The sequence below is a fragment of the Manacus candei genome, unplaced genomic scaffold (genome assembly GCF_025592945.1).
Source record: "Manacus candei isolate 608988 ecotype Guabito, Panama unplaced genomic scaffold, ASM2559294v1 h1tg000081l, whole genome shotgun sequence".
In the NCBI taxonomy this organism is placed as follows: domain Eukaryota; kingdom Metazoa; phylum Chordata; class Aves; order Passeriformes; family Pipridae; genus Manacus; species Manacus candei.
The window spans coordinates 3,895,573-3,914,770 of record NW_026138129.1 but is presented as its reverse complement, the minus strand read 5'-3'; the positions used below and the strand labels follow the sequence as shown (position 1 = coordinate 3,914,770).

Here is a 19,198-nt window from a genome sequence, read left to right as displayed (position 1 = left end):
AGTAGCCCTTCTTTTTTGAGAGAAGCCCCCAATTCAATTTCTCGCTAGAATGGATTTTTCACAAATAAGGATAATCCTTCATTTAGTGTTCACACACTTGGTTACCTCTTAGCATTCTTCCCTGTCATATCAGGTTTTCAGATTTTATTAAAAATTGCCAGAATTCATTTATGCATTAGTTGGTTTTATTATAGTTATGGACGAGCTGGCATTCAAAAAATTTTGCATTAGGAAATAATAGTCATGATTTTATCAGAATATAACAGAACCTATACCAAATTTTACCTGCATTTTTTTGTGACACATTACTGTCCATGCATGTCCAACATATTCAGCCAGCACAAAATGAGTATCTGTACTGGCAAAAAGTAAACTATTTTTCACTTTCCCACTCAGGGTCCCTAATTTCTTTTATCAGAGAACACAGGGCAAAATGGATTGTAGATAACTATGTGGCCTCCCTGAAGTATACATGAAGATTCTGCTCACTGCACAAAGTTAAGGTTCAATATATGGGTTATATTCTAAATAAGAAAGCTACAAAATGTCAATTCTCTTCAATGACATATAGAAACTGAAATATGCTAGAAAGAAGTAAAAGTAGAAGAGAAACACAAGAGTCAAAAACTGAAGGAAAATTTTTCCAGTAGAGTACAAACATTTTAAATAAAATTACAAAATTTGTAGACTTAAAAGAACCTTAATCTAGCAATTTCATTCTGAAGTAAAGAAAGCCTATGAATTCTAATTTCCTCTTTAAATTACTCTTTTGCCAAAATTCCAAAGTCATCAGTCTTAGCCTTTATCACTGGGCCTGAATTTCAGGAAACAGCTTTTTAAATTAGCCAAAAAACCCAGCACTGAGACAGAAGAGGGCAGAGAACCTGCTGGCTCTCATTTCTGATCACAGCCTAGAACCTGAACAGCCCCATCCTGCATCTCTTAATTTCCTCCATCTGAAACTAAATTTTTCAAATCGAGCAAGTCAAAATGTACAGAAAGAATATGAATACCTAGAATGAACACATTGCTCAGATGAGGACAGTTCAAAATTGTACATCCTCTTAGCTGCCCAGGCAATCTGCAACTTGAGGGAGGACCAATACACTTGAGGTAAATATTGAAAACACGTCCTACCATTTATGACATCTATATTGGTAACAGAAAAATAACACCATCTTTGGTCATTTTTTCAAAGTTACGGACGTTACTCTGCAACAAGGCAGCAGTACTTTCAGCTGGCAGGTTATGTGCAGAGCTAAGCAGCAAAAAGCCAGCAAAAACCTCTCTTGGTGCTCTTCATAGGAACCTGAGGCATCAGCTAAAATGCGGTGCCTTACTCTGAAAAAGGTAACTTCTGCCAACTGAGCTGACTTTTTTGACAGCACTTACGGAAATAAGGACATGCAGAACATACTGATTCTAATGAATCAAGCCTGAATTCAAATTTTTAAAGATAGCAATAAAATCTAGAACTTGGAGATGTACAGACAAATTCAAAACAACTGCAAAGTGCTTTCACCATCAGATCATAAATCAGATCTGATGTGCACAAGCAGATCAAATCAAAATATACCACTGATACTCTCTTCTCCCATCTTTTATGATGGTGTGCAAATAGTCTAGAAAAACTTCAGGGTTCAATGTTACATGTGTATTTGTATAGTTAAAAACAAAACAAAACAAAAAAACCCAAACAACTGGACTCCTAAGATAATCAAATTCTTAACAGAGAAGCATTTACTAACTTTCAAAAATACCCCCAAACCAAACATAAACACCTTCTACATTCAGGATATACCACTATATTCTTTTTTCTGCATAAAGGAGCAAGCTTTAAACATGTGCAATTACTATAGGGAACCATGGATATCTTCTTTTGTTCAGCTGCTTACAGCAGAAAAACCTAAATGAGTACTAACAATTTATTTGTGGATTACTAAGTGGTCATCACCCCCAAGAAGAAGGGGAAAACCATCATTAGAACACTGCATACCTCTGCCAAGAAAATTAAATCAATATAATTACCATGGTTGTGGTTCCATCATGTTAAAGATGTTTTATAGTAAAGAAGCTCTGAGGAAAGATTTAATGAATTTGACTTTAATACCTTTAGATCACAACCCTAGCAATATAACTTAAAATTAGCTGGTTTTTCAGTTAAAGAACTCTCGAGTTTTTACTTGCATAATGTTTAAGTAGTCTTAACCTTTCTTATTGCATAATTCAGTCCCAAACCAGGAAAAAGCCCACAATCTCAGACACTACAATTATAAATATTTGGAGGGATTTCTTCTGCAGTGAGGTAGAATAGAGATCTGTTTATAGTTCTTTTAGAGGTAAGTAGTTTCTTTAATATGTTTTAAATTAACCTAATTAATTATCAATACTTTACATCAACATACTATAGATAATAATAATAATTTAGAACATGCATCAGCTTCTTAATGGAGATGAAGGAGCATTTATAATTTGACATTTGCTACTTCTGCTACTAAAATACCTTACGTAAATATACTTATTTTTTCCTTTTGAGCCAGCTGGTGCCTCAGATATTCCAGCACCTTAAAGATCAAGAGGAAAATTATTGACCCTTTAGAATTGTTTAATGTTCATCATTATGAAAAATGTTGAAATAATGTAGTGCTAGCATGCTGTCTCTGTCCCCACAGCTATCTAAGGAATAATACTGGGAAGACAGAAGTTTGGCTGTTCTTTAATAAAGAAAGCAAATTAGGAGAGTTATGCACAGGGACATCTGAATCTCAGTGGCAGCTGCCATATTAAAAAAAAGCCCCACTGTCACAGCCCATGATTTGTTTGTACTGTAATATATTCCAGCAACACATCCACAGTACATTTTGGTCTTATTTAGTAGAAAAGGGGATCTAAAAGAGAGAGAGAGAGAGAGACAGGAAGACGAGATCAAGAAGGATTTACCTACATATGTAGCTCTAATGTTTAAAATGCTGATGAATATTCATTGTACCTACTTTCAGCATAAAAGGCTAAGAAACTTTAGAAAGAGGGCCTTTCTTTGTGAGAGAAGGAGTTACTGCATGAAAGAGAGGGTCATCTTTACATGTAGTTAAGACAATACTGTCATAGTTGCCAATAATTAATATGCAAAAAAATGCAACTTTTCATTTCCCTGGCCAACAATTGCGAATGCAATATGCAAGCAGAGAGAAAGAATCTTCCCTCTCTGGTTACATTTCTGTCTCAAAGAATATCCAAAACTAAAGCTGAGTAAGGCTTATCACATCTGTTGGTACTCTTTTTTTTTGTTTGTTTGTTTCCCAAAGGTATACATCTAAACAAAAAATCATAAAAAACATTAATAGAAATAGCACAAGACCTATAAAAGAGTGAAAAAGATTAGAGTCCACAATCTGATCTACATTTATACGTTCAGAGAATGTGCAACATTACACAAAACCAATTCGAATGCAACTAATATTTTTGACAGAACAAGTGTTACTCTGAGCATAATCCCGGGCCTTCCACAATATACTGAAATAGACACTAGGGGTGATCTCACCTCTGTGTATAAATATCTGAAGAGAGGATGTAAAACAGACACATCCAGCTCTTTTCAGATCTGTCTAGTGACAGGACGAGGCAATGGGCGCAAAGTGAAACACAGAAGGTGCTGCCTGAATGTGAGAAGTAACCCTTTTACTGTGAGGATGACTGAGGGCTGGCACAGGGTGAGCAGAGAGGCTGTGGAGTCTCCATCCTTAGAGATATTCAAAAGGACATGGTCCTGGGCAATGGGCTCCAGGTGGCCCTGCTTGACCTCCAGAAGTCCCTTTCAACCTCAACCATTCTGTGAGTCTGAACTTCTCTGACATCACAGCAACTGGAAGGACAAGATACACCGAACACCATCTGTATTACTAGGCATAAATCTATCCTCTCTGGCAAAATGGTTTGATTCAGAAACTCATGTAAAAGTCCTCTCTGAAAGTAAATTTGGTAACTATTTTCCTTTTCATTTATGACTGTTGTCACCCAGGCTGGAGAAACTCACTGTAGGCTGCACATTAAAAGGCAGTTTTATTTCACAGCATGACTTGAAGCAGTACATAATACTGAAGTCATTTTCCCTCTCTCCAATAGCTGGTATTTTTTCTAGCTTTTGAGACACTTTATAATATGTAATATCACTGAAAACACATACTGCAATAAATATTATAAATCATGCATCAATATCTCAGAGCTTATAACAGAATTAGGAGTTAAAATACAATTTCTTGTCCCATTAAAATGAAAGAAGAACCTATATTATTTTACCAACATAGAGGCAAAACTGTTCTGTTTGCCAAGTTTATTTTGCATGAAAGAATTGCTGTTCCTGTCTTTTGAAATGTATGGAATATTTTCTTTTTCATAAATCAAATATGTATTTGTTTTCATTTACTGTATATTACAATTGATGTGCAATGTAATGAAATTTTTCTTAAGGGATATTTAAAAAGTAAAGGAAATATATAGCCAAAAACCTGAATAAACCCATGTCAAGTCTTCTGAATCCTACCAACTGTTCTCTTCAGATGGAGCTGAGCACTTTGGAGGTCAGCCACAATGGCAGTGTCACTATGTGAGACAGGTGCAAGAGTGAGGCTGTCCTTTAAGAAGTTCAGTGGGAATTGAGACTTGGAGCCAAACACAGAAGTGGAGAAGAAAGAAAAAAATGCTTTTAAAATAATTTTGCAGTCACCCAGTGCTGAGCTTTTTTATTTCTGTAAGTGCCACAGTATCTTAAACAGGTCCCAGGAACATTCGTTGGAGCAGCCTTCCCAGGCTGTGGATGGATTTGGCAAAATCTAACATATCATCAAAGAAAACAGACTTTTAAAAGTAGAAATGTAGGCATTATTTTTTTTTTCTTCTGATAACCATAGTATTAAATGCATTGAAGACACTGAATGAGCAATGGCAGAATCAGACCTGCAGACCACCTGCGATCATTCTTAGGAAAGTTTCACCAGTAATTCCAAATTCTGAGTCAGCTTAGCACTACATTTATTTAATGCTGATGCTCGGCACCAAGTCACTGCAAGCAACATGAGAACAATATGGAAGAGTGGATGACATGAGTTCCTTATGAGGATGGCACTTGTGGAACTACAGTACAAAATACCAAAATATTAGCCTCCTTGGTCAGGCCAATTAGTGATAGATTCTCCTTTGCTTTGATGGAAAAATAGTCCTTTCTGAGACAGATTTTGTTATTGGAAAGTGCTCAAACTATCTAATGGATATGAAAGACAGAGGTTTTGTATCTAGCACGGACTTGGACGTGAAAGATGAACACCATTAGGAGACAGGACTTACTATCAAAGTATAGTTCTGCACTAAGAGTCTCAGCAGTTCATATTCATGATCGATCCGTCACTATCAGATCAGTTTATATGAAACATGAGTGCACAGAAGAGTACACTTCCCTGTGCAGCAGGTAGGGAGAAGATCAGAATATGCCTGATTTCTCTCTGGAATCCTGGCACAGCTGGGCTTGGTCTACACAACAGAATAACACATCTGTATCTTAAGATGTTCCATCACTCTCATAAAACACTGGTTCACTAGAAAAAAAACCTTAGGCTTATGATTAAGCGTGCTGACTTAATATAAGTAATGCAAAAAGATTTCCTGAATCTGTGAAAACCCTGGAAAAAATTATTCCAAGAGCTCATTTTCTCTGCACTAGTCTTCTCAAGGCAGCATTAACATCAGTGCCCAGTCGTGGTAATTTAGATGTCAGAATTGAGACATTTCCCATTATTTATGTAGAAAGAAGCACATATATTGAATACATGTAATTTCCTGTAAGTACTACTTCTGTCAGCCAAATGCAGGGAAATTAAGCTATTTTTGTACTAACACATTCATTAGCAGGAACCCAAAAATAAATGGTTGTTTCACATTTGTTAGTTTGACCGTGGAAAACACATTACAGTGGTAACTTTCTTATGCACAGTATTCAGCAGAAGTAATTTAACACATAGTGTTTGTCATGTGTTAGCTAAAATACATCAAAAACATTTTTATCCTCAAAGCAGACATGTAATTTTGGAGAGACAGATACCTACGTCACCCAGTCTCAAGAATTCAATCACATTTTTAATATTTCCCTAGCCTGTAAATGAGATCACACTTTATCACATACACTTCAATGAGTGTTTATTTTGCAGTTTAGCTTCAAAGGACAAATTGATTTTTTGTAATCTGACTGCAATATTACCCCTGCAGTGTAACCAGCACAGGGGAGAAGCTGACTCAGCATCGCTAAGGGCTACATAATTTCAGAGGTGCTACTTGTCCCCTTCTCTTTCAGTCAGCCTTGCTCCAAAGCCATAAACAGTACTCTTTCCTTTCTTTGTCACTGAGCCAGGATACAAGTAATTAATTCCATGAAAAAGATGTGATCTGAAATGAGCAGTTTTGAGGGGTCATGTACTGTGGAAAGGAGTTTCACAATGATATATATATATATAAAAAAAGTAAAAGTAAACTGCCTTTTTATTTTATATTACTGAAAATCTCTGCTAAAGAAAACACCCTGTTTAAATAACTTGAGTTAGGAAGAAAGAACTCAAAAAAAATTATTGTATTAAAGATCTTTCTCTTCCTAGGAAATATGAAAGTATCAAATTCCAAATGCCACACCACCATCTATTAGGAAGAGCACTTGCACTGTCTATGACCTGTTATCCCTCAGTCATTGAAAGGCACTCATAAGACCACAGTGCTTTTCCCTCACAGAACTGGGATGTACCTCACAGCCCATTCTAACTGACAAGAGACCTAAATGGCAAGCCTTTCATGGCTGCAGAGAAACAAAATCCAGCAAATGCCCATTTGTTTGTTAGGTTAAGATGAAAAGCAACAGATGAAAGCAACACCCCTAGTACAACAAATGATGGAGGAGCAGTTCTGTGGCAGAGACAGTTTAACAAAACCTGTGAAGTCAGGAGGCTCCTCTGGAGCGCAGAGGGCAGGGACAGCAATGGGACTATTCACACCAAATGTCCTGTAAGTGCCAGAAACTAAGCCTCAGCTGCAGGGAGCTAAATCAGATATGAATATAACTCCCTATGTCTGAAAAGATCTGATATAATGATGTGAACTATAAGGAACACTTGGAAAGTGTAGAAGAAGTTGTGACAAACTCCTTTGGGTGCTTGCACTAGAGGATTTACTGAAAACTCAACCAGTACTAACTACCAAGGACACAATGAGAAGAATGACCAAATAGTAATGAGTCCCCGCATTAGAAATGGCCTCACCATAGCACCTGTGGCTGAGTAGGGAGACCTAAAGTCTGTTTACCACACTTCAATCCACAGTCTTACTCTAGTTGAATTCAGTATTATGACAAATAGATACCAAATCAAATGTCTTTTGTACCAGGAGTACATAACAGAATCAATTACACTGAAAAAGTCTGGGTTAGTGTATAGTTGGTGCATATCAGTTTGCAGAATCAGGCCTTCCATTCACAGATACACATTTTCAATATAGAGTTAACACTGTGAATATTAACACTCTTATGGCTCCAAAAGAAGAATTGCAAATGTGACTGCTATAATTAGACTTTCTTTTGTGGGGTTTTGCTTGTTTGTTTATTTCAAGTTTTCTGTTGCCTCCTTGTTTGTTTTTTGGTGGTTTCGTTTTGTGGGTTTTTTTCCTGGAAAGAAGAATATCATAATTATCTGAATCACGGCTCCTGAAACAAATTGCAGAATTGTATGATATGAAAAAATCCCCAACCAACGAACGAACAACACTGTGAAACTAATGACTAAAATTTTCAATTTATATGAAGAAAGTTACTGGTAGGCTTCTAGGTGGTCTACACCAGACTCCCACACTCAGTCTTTGCAGACATGCTTTTGTGCTTGATTAATTAGAGAAACTAGGGAGAGCTGATGCTTCTGCACTGACCGATGTTTTCTTATAATTAAATCAACCTGGTATGTATCTCCCATAAAGCATTAGGTCATGAAATGTCCATAAAACACCAGCCTAAGTGTCAAATGAAAAATAACAAATTTAATATTTAGAAGGAAGTCTTTCGCAAAAATAAAAACAGTGGGCTCTTTAATTTCACAGAAATATAGTATCATAAATTCACTCTAAGCATCATATATTAAAATAATGCTATGCAAATAGGCATGACAGTTAAATAAGGTTTTGAAATAAGACTGTTTAAATGAGTAAGTAATATTTTAAAATGTAAGTCAACACACCATGAAAAAAGAAAGCTCAATTTAATTAAGCTGGTCATTTGTAGCTTAGGTAGGAAAAGAATTAGCATGTAGAGTAAGTGAGAATTAGCATGTAGAGTAAGTGAAGGCTGCCCAAAGCTTTATGTGCGTTTTACACACTTTCATCTCAATAAAAGAACTAGTGTAACAGATACTGGCTTACACGGTGTTTTGGTGCTTTCAGCATAAGAGAGATTCTCAAGAAACTTGCTGTGTTGCCATGTAAAGGTCATGTACAGTTCAGGAAGAATGGGAGGAAAAAAGAGAGCTACAAAAATGTGGTTTTGCTGGCAAATCTGTAGTATAGTGGTACAGACATGCTTTTTTTACAGTTTATTCATGTCAACTTTATTTTGACTAATTTCTCTATACAAAGAAAATAACTGTAGAACCAGTAGAGAAGATGTATATCAGCAATCACTGACACAGTCCAGAGGGATTGGAGGCGAAAGGTAGAGGGTTTGGGATAGTATACTAACTTGAACTTTTTTTTGATATGCAAGTCATATCATTTAAAGTCAAATGATTGACAGTAAGATTTTCAGCTGGACAGAACTTGCCTATTGTAGGCTGCAGCGCACTGAAGAAAGCAGAGCACTTTCTGTATGGGCCACACTTCTGCCTGGCCTTAACAGAGAGAGGCCTCTACACAGTACTGAAAAATAAATGAGTCTTAGTACATATTAGAAGCGTCCTCAGGTGGAATTATTTCCTGTCTCCCCGGAATATACACCAGAAAATGACAAAAAAAGAGGTTCACAAGGGCCAGGCACCTGCCAAATCTGTACCTACTCTTTACAGCCAGAGAACTGAGGTAGACGTTATGTATTTATAAAACAAACTGACTGTTGAACAGCACATTCATGAGACTAAGTGTGCCCATATTTCAAATATTGCATTTTGGAAGTCCAGAGGACTGACAGCCCAAGCTGCAAAACCAGCATGCTCACTGTTCCTAACTTCTGTGTTCTGCTTGAATTTGAGAGACAAAGAATGATAACAGATTTTCTTTGTTTTGGGAGAAAAGTAACAAGAATCTTAAGTGCAAATTAATTTCATAGACAAGTATTATTTAAAAACTAAAACAGACTAAAATTATCATTTGATACTCTCCAAAAGATATCTCCCTTTCGTCTTTTGTACTTTTATGCTGAAGTAACTTCTCAAATCTTCTGAAAGCTGGGATTTTTTTAATCAATCTTGAAAACTGTAACAGCTTCCACTGCAAGTTTTCAGCTATTCTTTTCATATTTACTGTACAATATGCAAATAAAAAGAAGAAGCTGCTGTTATCTGCCCATTCAATTGAATTTATCAGCTTGTGTATATTTATTGTTTCATTGACCCTGTACATGCTAAACAAATACGAGCCCATGTACATTCCAGGCAATTAGAACTTATTGGTAAGCATACCATACTCAAACTTTTTATAATAGAGTTTCCAGCATGGAGTTATGAGGAATTCCTGGGAGACAATAAAAGGTTGGATATTTTGTTTGTTTGGTTGGTTGGTTGGTTTTTAAGTCTCCAAAACAAATAACACTGTTTAGCAGATACTATAAAAGCTGAAAAGTTGGGAAATTTATTAAAGTTTACTTAATAAAAGGAACATAGAGATTCCAAACCAAACAGTATAGATAGATGTGAAAGTCATCCTTCCCAAAAGTGGGCATGCTGAAGAAAGACACTGAGTCTAGCAAAGGACTCATGTTTTGTGACATAAATGAGATGCACAAGATTGACTCATCTAGTGATAACAGCAATGTCTTTCAGCAGCACCGACTGCTTGTATTCCAGCTGAATACAATGTTGCCTGTGTTTCTATCCATCCACCACTGAAAATGTACATTAATGGTGACTTCTCTTGTGTCTTGATTTATATGTGATTAAGCCTACACTAATCACTAAATGCAACTTTTGAGAGAAAAAAAATCCCCTTAGATGTGCTCATCTGGAACACCACAAAATGCAACTCTCTGAAGCCTCTGAAATACATCAGAGATAGTCAGGTAATTCAGGATTAGTACACAAAGCTTGAGGGAGTTCATTGTTATAGCTTTTTGAATTGGATGTGTATAAGCATGGTATGATTTATTCTTTTCAATGAGAATAGAGGAGCTGGGTTTTTAAAGAGTCTTACAATGCTATTACATGTAGAGACATTGAAGCACTGTGCTACACTGAGAACATGAAGCTGAAAATAACCACTTTAAACCACAGTGAAAGACAAATTTGAACATCTGCACATGTGTCAAATATGAAAGTCCCTGCCCCAAGCTATAGCATGGTACGGTTCACTCTCCTTCAAAACCTAAACCTCTCACTATCACAAACTTGGTTGACAAACACTGATTTATGAGAGAGAAGAGGCTCTCATTCAACAGTAACAGAACCAGTAAAATTCAGTAGCACTTAGACCAAAAAAAACCCAAAACACAAAAAACCAAACCAAACCAAACCAAAAACCCAAAAGAAACAAAACACACACAAACACAAACAAACAAACAAACTACTGCACATTCAAGTCAAAAAACACTTTCCCATTTTAGGATGCAAACCAAGCTTCACAGATCTCCTACTAACTTCCTAGTCCAACGCAATAAGTTTCCTTTGGCTTTACATGCAGTAACTAGGTTGGAAGGATTAATATTCTCATTTGCACAGCCACTCAAAACCTTCCTACCTCATTCCATAACGGCCACAAATCTAGATCTGAATTCAAGTTTTTCTGTGGCCTTTACAACTGCTACAAGCTTTGAATAAGCATCTATAATCCCATCTTTTTAGCATACATGTAGCTGTATACATTGTGCATACTACCAGGTTAATCATTAGCCCTCAGAGGGGCTATGTCTTTCCAGAACTGGACCTCTAGTCTGCCCTATGTTCCTTGCATATGATGCAAATAATGGAGATAAATAAATGAAATTTTCAAAAGCCTTTGAATTACTCTTCTCGGTTTTGAACAGCAAGAAATATACTCCAAAACCTTGAAAAAAAGTCCAAAAAAGCTTACCCTATCCAAGGTCAGGGTTCCTTGTTTACACACATTGCAGCGGACCCTCAGTTTCCCAGGCTTCACAGCTTGGCAGAAATTTTTGCAAAAAACGTAAAAACTGTTGTAACTAGCTGCACCTGTCAGAAGGGAAAAACAAACAAACAGAAAACAATCACTTTTGTCGTATACTGAAAATCAGTAACAAACTGTTGTGAAAGGTTTCTATTTGACTCTTTAAGTAATAAGTTAAAATAATTTTACTTTCTGAGGACAGCATTATGATCATCTTATCTTGCCTGGTCTAGTTCTTAACATCTTCCAGTAACTCCTGCTTCTTGACCAATAATTACAGGTGGACTACACTGTAACTCCCAGGAAATGCATCCTGTCTACAGTTTAAGCTTACCACTCATGAGCACCAACTGTAATCTTTGGCAAGTGGCCTATGAGATTAATTACCTCAGCTCTCCATAATTTGCATCTTACTTGTCTAGCTGCAAGTTTTATGAGGTCAAATTGCACGAAAATTTCTTTGGATGAAGTTTAAAAGACGAGTTTGACTGATATCATAGAAAGAAAACAAATATTTAATTAGCAAATTTACTTTTATTCATGGAAGACTGAAAGCCACTTCTTTATCCTTGCTGGCAGATGTATAACCTAGCAAAGTTTGTAAACTGCTGCCAAGATATTAGGCCAAGTAAATTTTCAAGGAAAATGAAATGAAACGCATTCTGTTTGTGAAACTATGGAACAGAATGTGATATGCAGAGAGTTGTGGAAGCCCAGGGCAATGCTAATGAATTTGATTTCACAGGCAATGCTGATCACTGCTTGGAGTGAAGCACTTTTTAGAATGCCTACTGCTATTCCTTAGAAAATTTTGAAATATCCATGGCATGAATTAAATCTAGATTATACACCTCCAAGTTCAGAGACTCAAGCGTATTATCAGAAGTTGAACTAAGATCAGAATAAAGTTTTAAATAGATATTTCTCAATTTCAACAGAAGATTTGACCCATTAACATTGGGGAACTTCAGAATCAGTAGCAGTCCCTTAGAGATGAAAACCTTTTCACTGTCTTTCTCCCCATTCTACCATTTTTCCCTACATTCATCAGCATAGTATATTCTATTTATGTACACAGTAAATATTACCTGGAATAATATTTTTAAACATGGCTGACCTGCTTTATTTTTACGTGTTTCTCACACGGTAAGGGTCAGACCCTGTGTCCTGCCAATGCAAAATGCCTAACAAATACATGCTATACCTATTCATGGGTGTCCTAATATAAACGTTCTCAAAGATCATATGAATGTAATTAAAATATAATTTCAGTGTCCGAAGCTCAACCTAAGAGTACTGTGTCATCCAAAAAAACTTGTTTACTATGAAAAACTATGTAGATGTCTATAAAGAATGTAGATGTATACACTGCTGAAAGAAGAAATTTTGTGATATTTTTTCAATTCTTCAGAAACATAAGTTACATAAGAGTACATCAGTGATGTATCCAATACTAATTTTAGTTAACTAATCTAACAAGTATTTTCATGCTTCCCTGGAGAATAATAATCACCATACCAGAACATAAAGAACACCAAAACCTAAACTTAATTCAGTTTCTGTGGAAAATTGCCACACGTCCATATATTCACACACATACAAACTAGTAGAGGCCCACAATAAACAAGATGATTTCAGCCACTTATTCCTGACTTAATCTTAAGGTGAAGAAAGTGAGACCAGAACCTGTTTTCTTATCCCCAGTCCTCTCCCATTGTTCCAGTGTCTTATAGAGGTTGTCTCATGGGACTACTGAGAGGGCTGCTTCTGTTCACAAGTAGGGGCACTTATCCTGAGTAGTTCTGTGGTGCCACCACTTGCTGTCTTAGTTTGTTCCTACTCTCCAGAAGGATTCCTGCCAGAAGGATTCCTGCCACGACTCTAATGAAACCCTTCCAGCTAAACAGAGCCATCTGAGTACAAGAGCCCTTACAGCACAAAATATTTTGTTAATTGGCTGATGCCTTTCCTGATCCAGTCCTCCACTCCCTGATGTCTTGTGTCCCTGTCTCACATTTTATGCCAAGTTTATTTCAAGCATTAAAATACTTGAGGCAGGAATCATGCTCTGTGTCTTTGTGTTCTAGGCTCATTCCATCTGGACCCAAAAATAAAATTATTTTATTGATAATATTCTGCAAAATATTCACAGGATAGTATGGCATAAATCAGCATGACTGAATACGGCAGTAAAAAATAGTAGTCATAGGAGAGGCCTAAAATGAGACATATTGCTGATTTACTATAGAGGATAAATCTTATGCATTAGCTTGATATTTGCTCTGTGCAAAAATAGACTACATTACCTCAATAGTCATTTTTCTTAGCACTTTCAATTTTGTTTTCCTTTTTCATGAATACAAAAAGTCCCTCTAAACACATCCCCTATGCACAAATTTGAAACACGAGAAACAAATTTATAATCTAATGGGTTGGAACAGTTAAGCAGCACAGAACTATTCAGAGGCACAGAATAACTTTTGAAATGTCTACTATAGCAAGTAAGAAGGAAAGGAACAAGAGGACAAGAGGAATGCACTGATTTTAGAAGGAATATGTTAAATGGAGTTTTCAGCAACCCATTCACTATTTTATGCAGATGTGCTGATCACATTCTCACAAAGCTCAGTTACATTATTACATGTACGTCCTGAGCAGCATCACCAGGCAAAACAAAGACTGAACTAAAAATGCAAATGCTGAAAGACACCTAACAATGCAATACTGATGGCCATCATTAAACTCTTTATTGACTTGTTTACATCACTGCCTACATTAGCATGGCCCTTGGCTGAGAATGCATCCCACTGGGCCCCTTTTCAGAGGGGAACTGAAAGAAACAGGAACAAGGAAATCTGTCTTATGCACCAGCTCTGACATATCAGTATTAACAAAAAATGTAACTATGGTACTGTGCCAGTAATCACTAAAACTGCTGCAGGACCAACCATATAATAAATGTATGAAGTGCACACTTTTGGGGTGTATAACTGTAGTGGGTGTCAGGTACCCATCAAGCCACTCTATCACTCTCCTCTGCAACTGGACAGAGGAAGAGAAAATATAACTAAGGGTTCATGAGCTGAGATAAGGACTGGGGGACATGACTCAGCAATCACTGTCACGGGCAAAACAGACTCTAAATGGGGATATTAATTAAAATTACTAACATAATCAGAGTAGGAGAATGAGAAGTAAAATAAATCTTAAAACCACTTTCCTCCCACCCCACCCTCCTTCGCAATTTCTACCTTCTCTCCCTCAGCAGTGAAAGGAGATGGGAATGGGGGTTACAGTCAGTTCACCATAGGTTGTTTCTGCCACTGCTCAGAGACAGGAGTCTCTCCCCTGCTCCCCATGTGGTCCCTCCCATGGGAGACAGTCCTTCACAAACTTCTCCAGTGTGGATCCATCCTACAGGCAACAGTTCTTCACAAACTGCTGCAAAGTGGGTCATTTTTCCACAGGGTGAAATCCTTCAGGCACAGGATGCTCCAGCATGGGTCCCCCACAGGGCCACAAGTCCTACCAGGAAAACCTTCTCCAGCATGGGCTCCTCTTCCCACGGGTCAGCAGGTCCCTGCCAGGACCCTGATCCAGCATGGGCCTCCCATGGGGTCACAGCCTCCTTTGGGCATCCATCTGCTCTGGTGTGGGTCCCCTTCACAGGCTGCAGGTGGGTCTCTGCACCCCGATGGTCCTCCATGGGCTGCAGGGGCACAGTTGCTCCACCATGATCTACACCACAGGCTGCAGGGGCCTCAGCTCCGGCACCTGGAGCACCTCCTGCCCCTCCTTCTGCACTGACCTCGGTGTCTGCAGAGCTGTACACATGTTCTCACTCCACGCTTCTCTGGCTGCAATTTTCATCTGCCCAAATAACTTTTTTTTTTTTACTCCTTCTGAAATATGTTGTCACAGGCATCACTATCATTCCTGACTGACTTAGCCTTGGCCAGCAGTGGGTATGTCCTGGAGCCGGCTGGCATTGGTTCCACCAGACATGGGGGAAGCTTCCAGAAGCTTCTCACCGAAGCGACCTGTGTAGCCTCCTGCTACCAAAACCTGGCCACACAAACCCAAAACGTTTAATAAGAATTCAGGAAACAATCCCTACTTTGCAGTTTTCACTTTCAAATATTATCATATAAAGCCATTTATGACAGGCCAGTTTTAGTAAAATGCTTGGTGGGTTTCTCTATCAAGTTCATTTAATTACGTTGTTTTTACTGGTAAAAAAAATGCATGAAGATATGAATGCAAAAGGCTGCTCATTTATGATCTATGTCAGGACCTGTCTTCTCATCCCAGTGAGACACACTCTCTCTTTTCTACCTCTTCAAAGCTGATTCCCTCACAAATATCCCATAATAAAAATAGTCTTAAAACTGTTCTCTCCCTTTAGTATTTTATATGAAAAGAGAAAGTAGCTTTCTCTGATGTGTATCCCAGTGTTTTGCACTGTCTCCCCATTTAGGTTTTTTAGCTCCTTACTTCCTTTTTTTCTGTGTTGTTAATGATGACCATGCTGTGGGAGCTTTGTACATGTTAGTGATAGCACAGACCAATTATTCTGATATGCATGACTGGTTACTGAGAAAACGTTAGTCATAATGACTATAGACCTGATGCTGAAATCTCTAATCAGTCAAAACACCTATTATCATCTATATGACTGTTTAAGTGAATAAAATCTGAATAGGGATATTAGTAGCTAACCTACTGTTTTCATTTGAACTGCATTTTCATATAGATGATAATGATTACTGAGTCTTTTCTATAATCAGCTATTTAAAAGAGGACACAGCTACAGGAAGTCTTTCAACAGACTGAAAACTACATAAAGCTAGTATTGTTTCAGATTCCATTATATTTACATTTAGACTAGTTGTAATTTGTAAAACGTAGACTGACTGTCAGAGACCTCAGACTATTTCTGCAATTTGCACTCATGTAATGAAAAATACACAGTTAGAAGTGAACAAAAAAAACATTCTTCCAAATGCCTTCACTTTAAGGACTTTGCTTGATTCAACACAGTAGGAGAAAAAACATCTGAAGTATAAGCCTACAACTCTCAAAGTAGTGAAAATTTCCACATAAAGCTGAATTAAAAAAAAAATGTGGAGGCTGCACTACTGCACTTGAAAAAGGAGAAATTACTTATAAGATCCCATTCACTTTCCAAAAATATAACTGGAATGTTCTGCCTTTAAACTTTTTTTCTTTAACCACTCTTCTTTAGCAGCAAAGATTTTACAGAGCATGGAACTTTCATCCCCAGACCCATGTATGCAGATGCACACATTTATGAAACTTTTGTACCCGTTCTTGATTATACTTATTCTTCATGACGACTATCTAATTTAGAAGACAGAAATGGCATTAATTTAACAGCTATATTCGTCTAAACTGATTGTGTTATATTCTAGTGAGAAAAAGACACTTTTACAGTTTGATTTAATTCATCCTAAAGTAGATATAAAATGAGACAAACATGTCAGATAAATTGTGTCTAAAAGAGTCTGTTTTTTTCTGTTGTGGGGATTTAGAACCACTAGGTCTGGTAGAAATATCTACATTGCAAACCTCTAAAATTAGGGGAGATGAATGCCACTTGGTGTTGCTGTGCACAAGAACTCATGAAAAAGAGCTGCAGTATTTTGAAGTATGGATAACAATACGAAATAGACTAAACAGGAAAAAAACCCAAACTCACCATAATTCTTTTCCTTGAGACTGAAATATGATTTGCAGAATGCCTATGGACCTCAGGTAATTAAAGTATATGGAAGACACAGCTATTGAGAAAAAATAAAAGGACTTGTCACTGTAACAAGGACTAAAAATTTAAGAAGAGTTGAGATTTGGCTGAAGAGGGTGTAGTGCCTGTGTAAGAGGTGGAGTATCAGAAGTACTTGAAAAAGACAATGGGGCACATTTATCTTTTTAACACCTTCTGGGTGAAAAATTTTTCTGTGGAAAAAAACTTCTATGAATTAAAAAAAAAATGCAAAGGATAGTATTTGTTCTATTTTAAATTCCTGGAATTCAGAGGGGGGAAGGCAAAAATTTTATTAAGTATTTTTACACAGAAAGAATCTTCAGCTTCGCTTCTCTGAGCCTCAGCATTATTTACCTTCACTTTCTTTTATATTTCACCCAAATCTTTCATTATCTTGCTACCCAGATAACTTCTGTAATTACCTTTTCCCATTCTCATTCCCTTTCCTGACCTCTATGTATGCTTCACCTTTCTCTTTCTTCTCACAATATACCTATCTCTTCTTCAGCTTGCTCTCTGATTTTCAGACAAAGGAGCAAAATTCAACATTAACGTTAGTATAGTTCATATTTACAATAAGGACTGAAGGCAGCAAAAAGAGAAAAAAAACAATTGGTATGATTCTGCCAGACAGCAAAATATGAGGGGAAAAAAAAGAAAACCAGACAATTTCATGGAACTGATGAAAGCTTGACAAATAATACATGGGAGAAAAACATTGCTACCTCATATGTTAACAAAGCGTTCAAGACTTAAGGGTATCAAAAAATCTCCCTGAAAATGTACTCCTTTTGCATGAGGAAACCACAATGCACCAACCATAATATCGCCAAAACGCACCACCCTGACTGCTTTTTACATCATTGAAGGAACTGAGTGTTACCTGTGCTGATAACAACTGGCTAAAACTGGTTTATTTGCAGTTGAAGGCAGGGACTTCTGGGTTTAAGCCCAAGCACATGAAGGGAAGCAAAGCTGCTCCAGAAAACTATGCCTAGGTGGCACAGATCATGTACTGTAGGTTTCAGCATTGAAAAGTAGATCCAGTTGAGCACAGTTTCAGCAAACAAACTAAGAAATGCTTAAAAATTAAACCACTAGTCATCACGAAAGTCCCAGATCGTGCCAGAAAAGCAAGAAGATATAAATCCAAACACAGTATATCTAAAAACATGGCCCGGGCATGGAACAAAGGTAAGGACCTGAGGTTAAGTGTAACTCCTGGACCAGTGGGCCCACTGAGGATGGGGAGATTGAAAACCCCTGACAAGGCTTCCAGCAGCTCTTTCTCACACAGCTCTTTCCATAGAAGTCTGATCCAGGGTTACACAACTGCCCATTTCACAGCTGGCCTTTGACAAGATCAGTTAAACACCCAAGGGATGAGGGAGATTGAAGAAATGGCAGTCTGTTGGTGCCTTTACACCAAAGAAGTGATATCCCAGAAAATACCCATGTCATGTCCAACAAGAAACAAACTACTCACAGATCATGGGAAGGGTAAAAAAAAAACAACAAAACTATCATCAGCTTCTTAAGTTGATAATATCCCAAATAAAAAGAAGCTATATTTGAATCTATAGAATGGATGCCTGCATTTGCAAATTGAAGATGAAACTGTATCAATTATTAATAGTTTCAAATATGTGACATTTCACAAAGGCACATCCACACAGGGGATACTACACAGTTTTGGCGACCACCTTTTTGACAATACAGAATGTAAACTTCAAATTTCTGTTCTTGGTCAGTTGGAAGTTTTATTCCTACTGTAGTGTACAATCACAGTAATTAGATACGTCTCTTTTGATCGAAGTTCAAAAATCAGCTAACTCTCAGTCAAAATAATGGCTATTCCTACTGAGATTCTTCTCTGTATAAGCACTCTGAGTACTTCCAGTGTCCCAAAAAACCTTGCTCTACTCAACTAATGTTGCCCAGATACAGGTACTAAAGTATCAATGGTAATTGCAAGTAAGAAAGGCCAGTAAAAAGAAGCAACAGTATTGCTGTTAGCTTTGTTACAGTCTCTTACCCTATTACAAAACATTCTGAAAATGTTTGTTTTTC

General features: G+C 37.3%; 1 protein-coding gene across 4 annotated transcripts in view; it reads right to left on the bottom strand.

Moving 5' to 3' along the window:
- Nucleotides 1-19,198, bottom strand: part of PRKN (parkin RBR E3 ubiquitin protein ligase) — a 706,049-nt gene that overhangs the window by 449,927 nt on the left and 236,924 nt on the right. For all 4 annotated transcript variants that reach the window (XM_051811267.1, XM_051811264.1, XM_051811266.1 and 1 more), the window contains exon 4: nt 11,290-11,408. In XM_051811267.1, the coding sequence (XP_051667227.1) occupies nt 11,290-11,408 (119 nt within the window). The remainder of the gene's footprint in view (nt 1-11,289; nt 11,409-19,198) is intronic.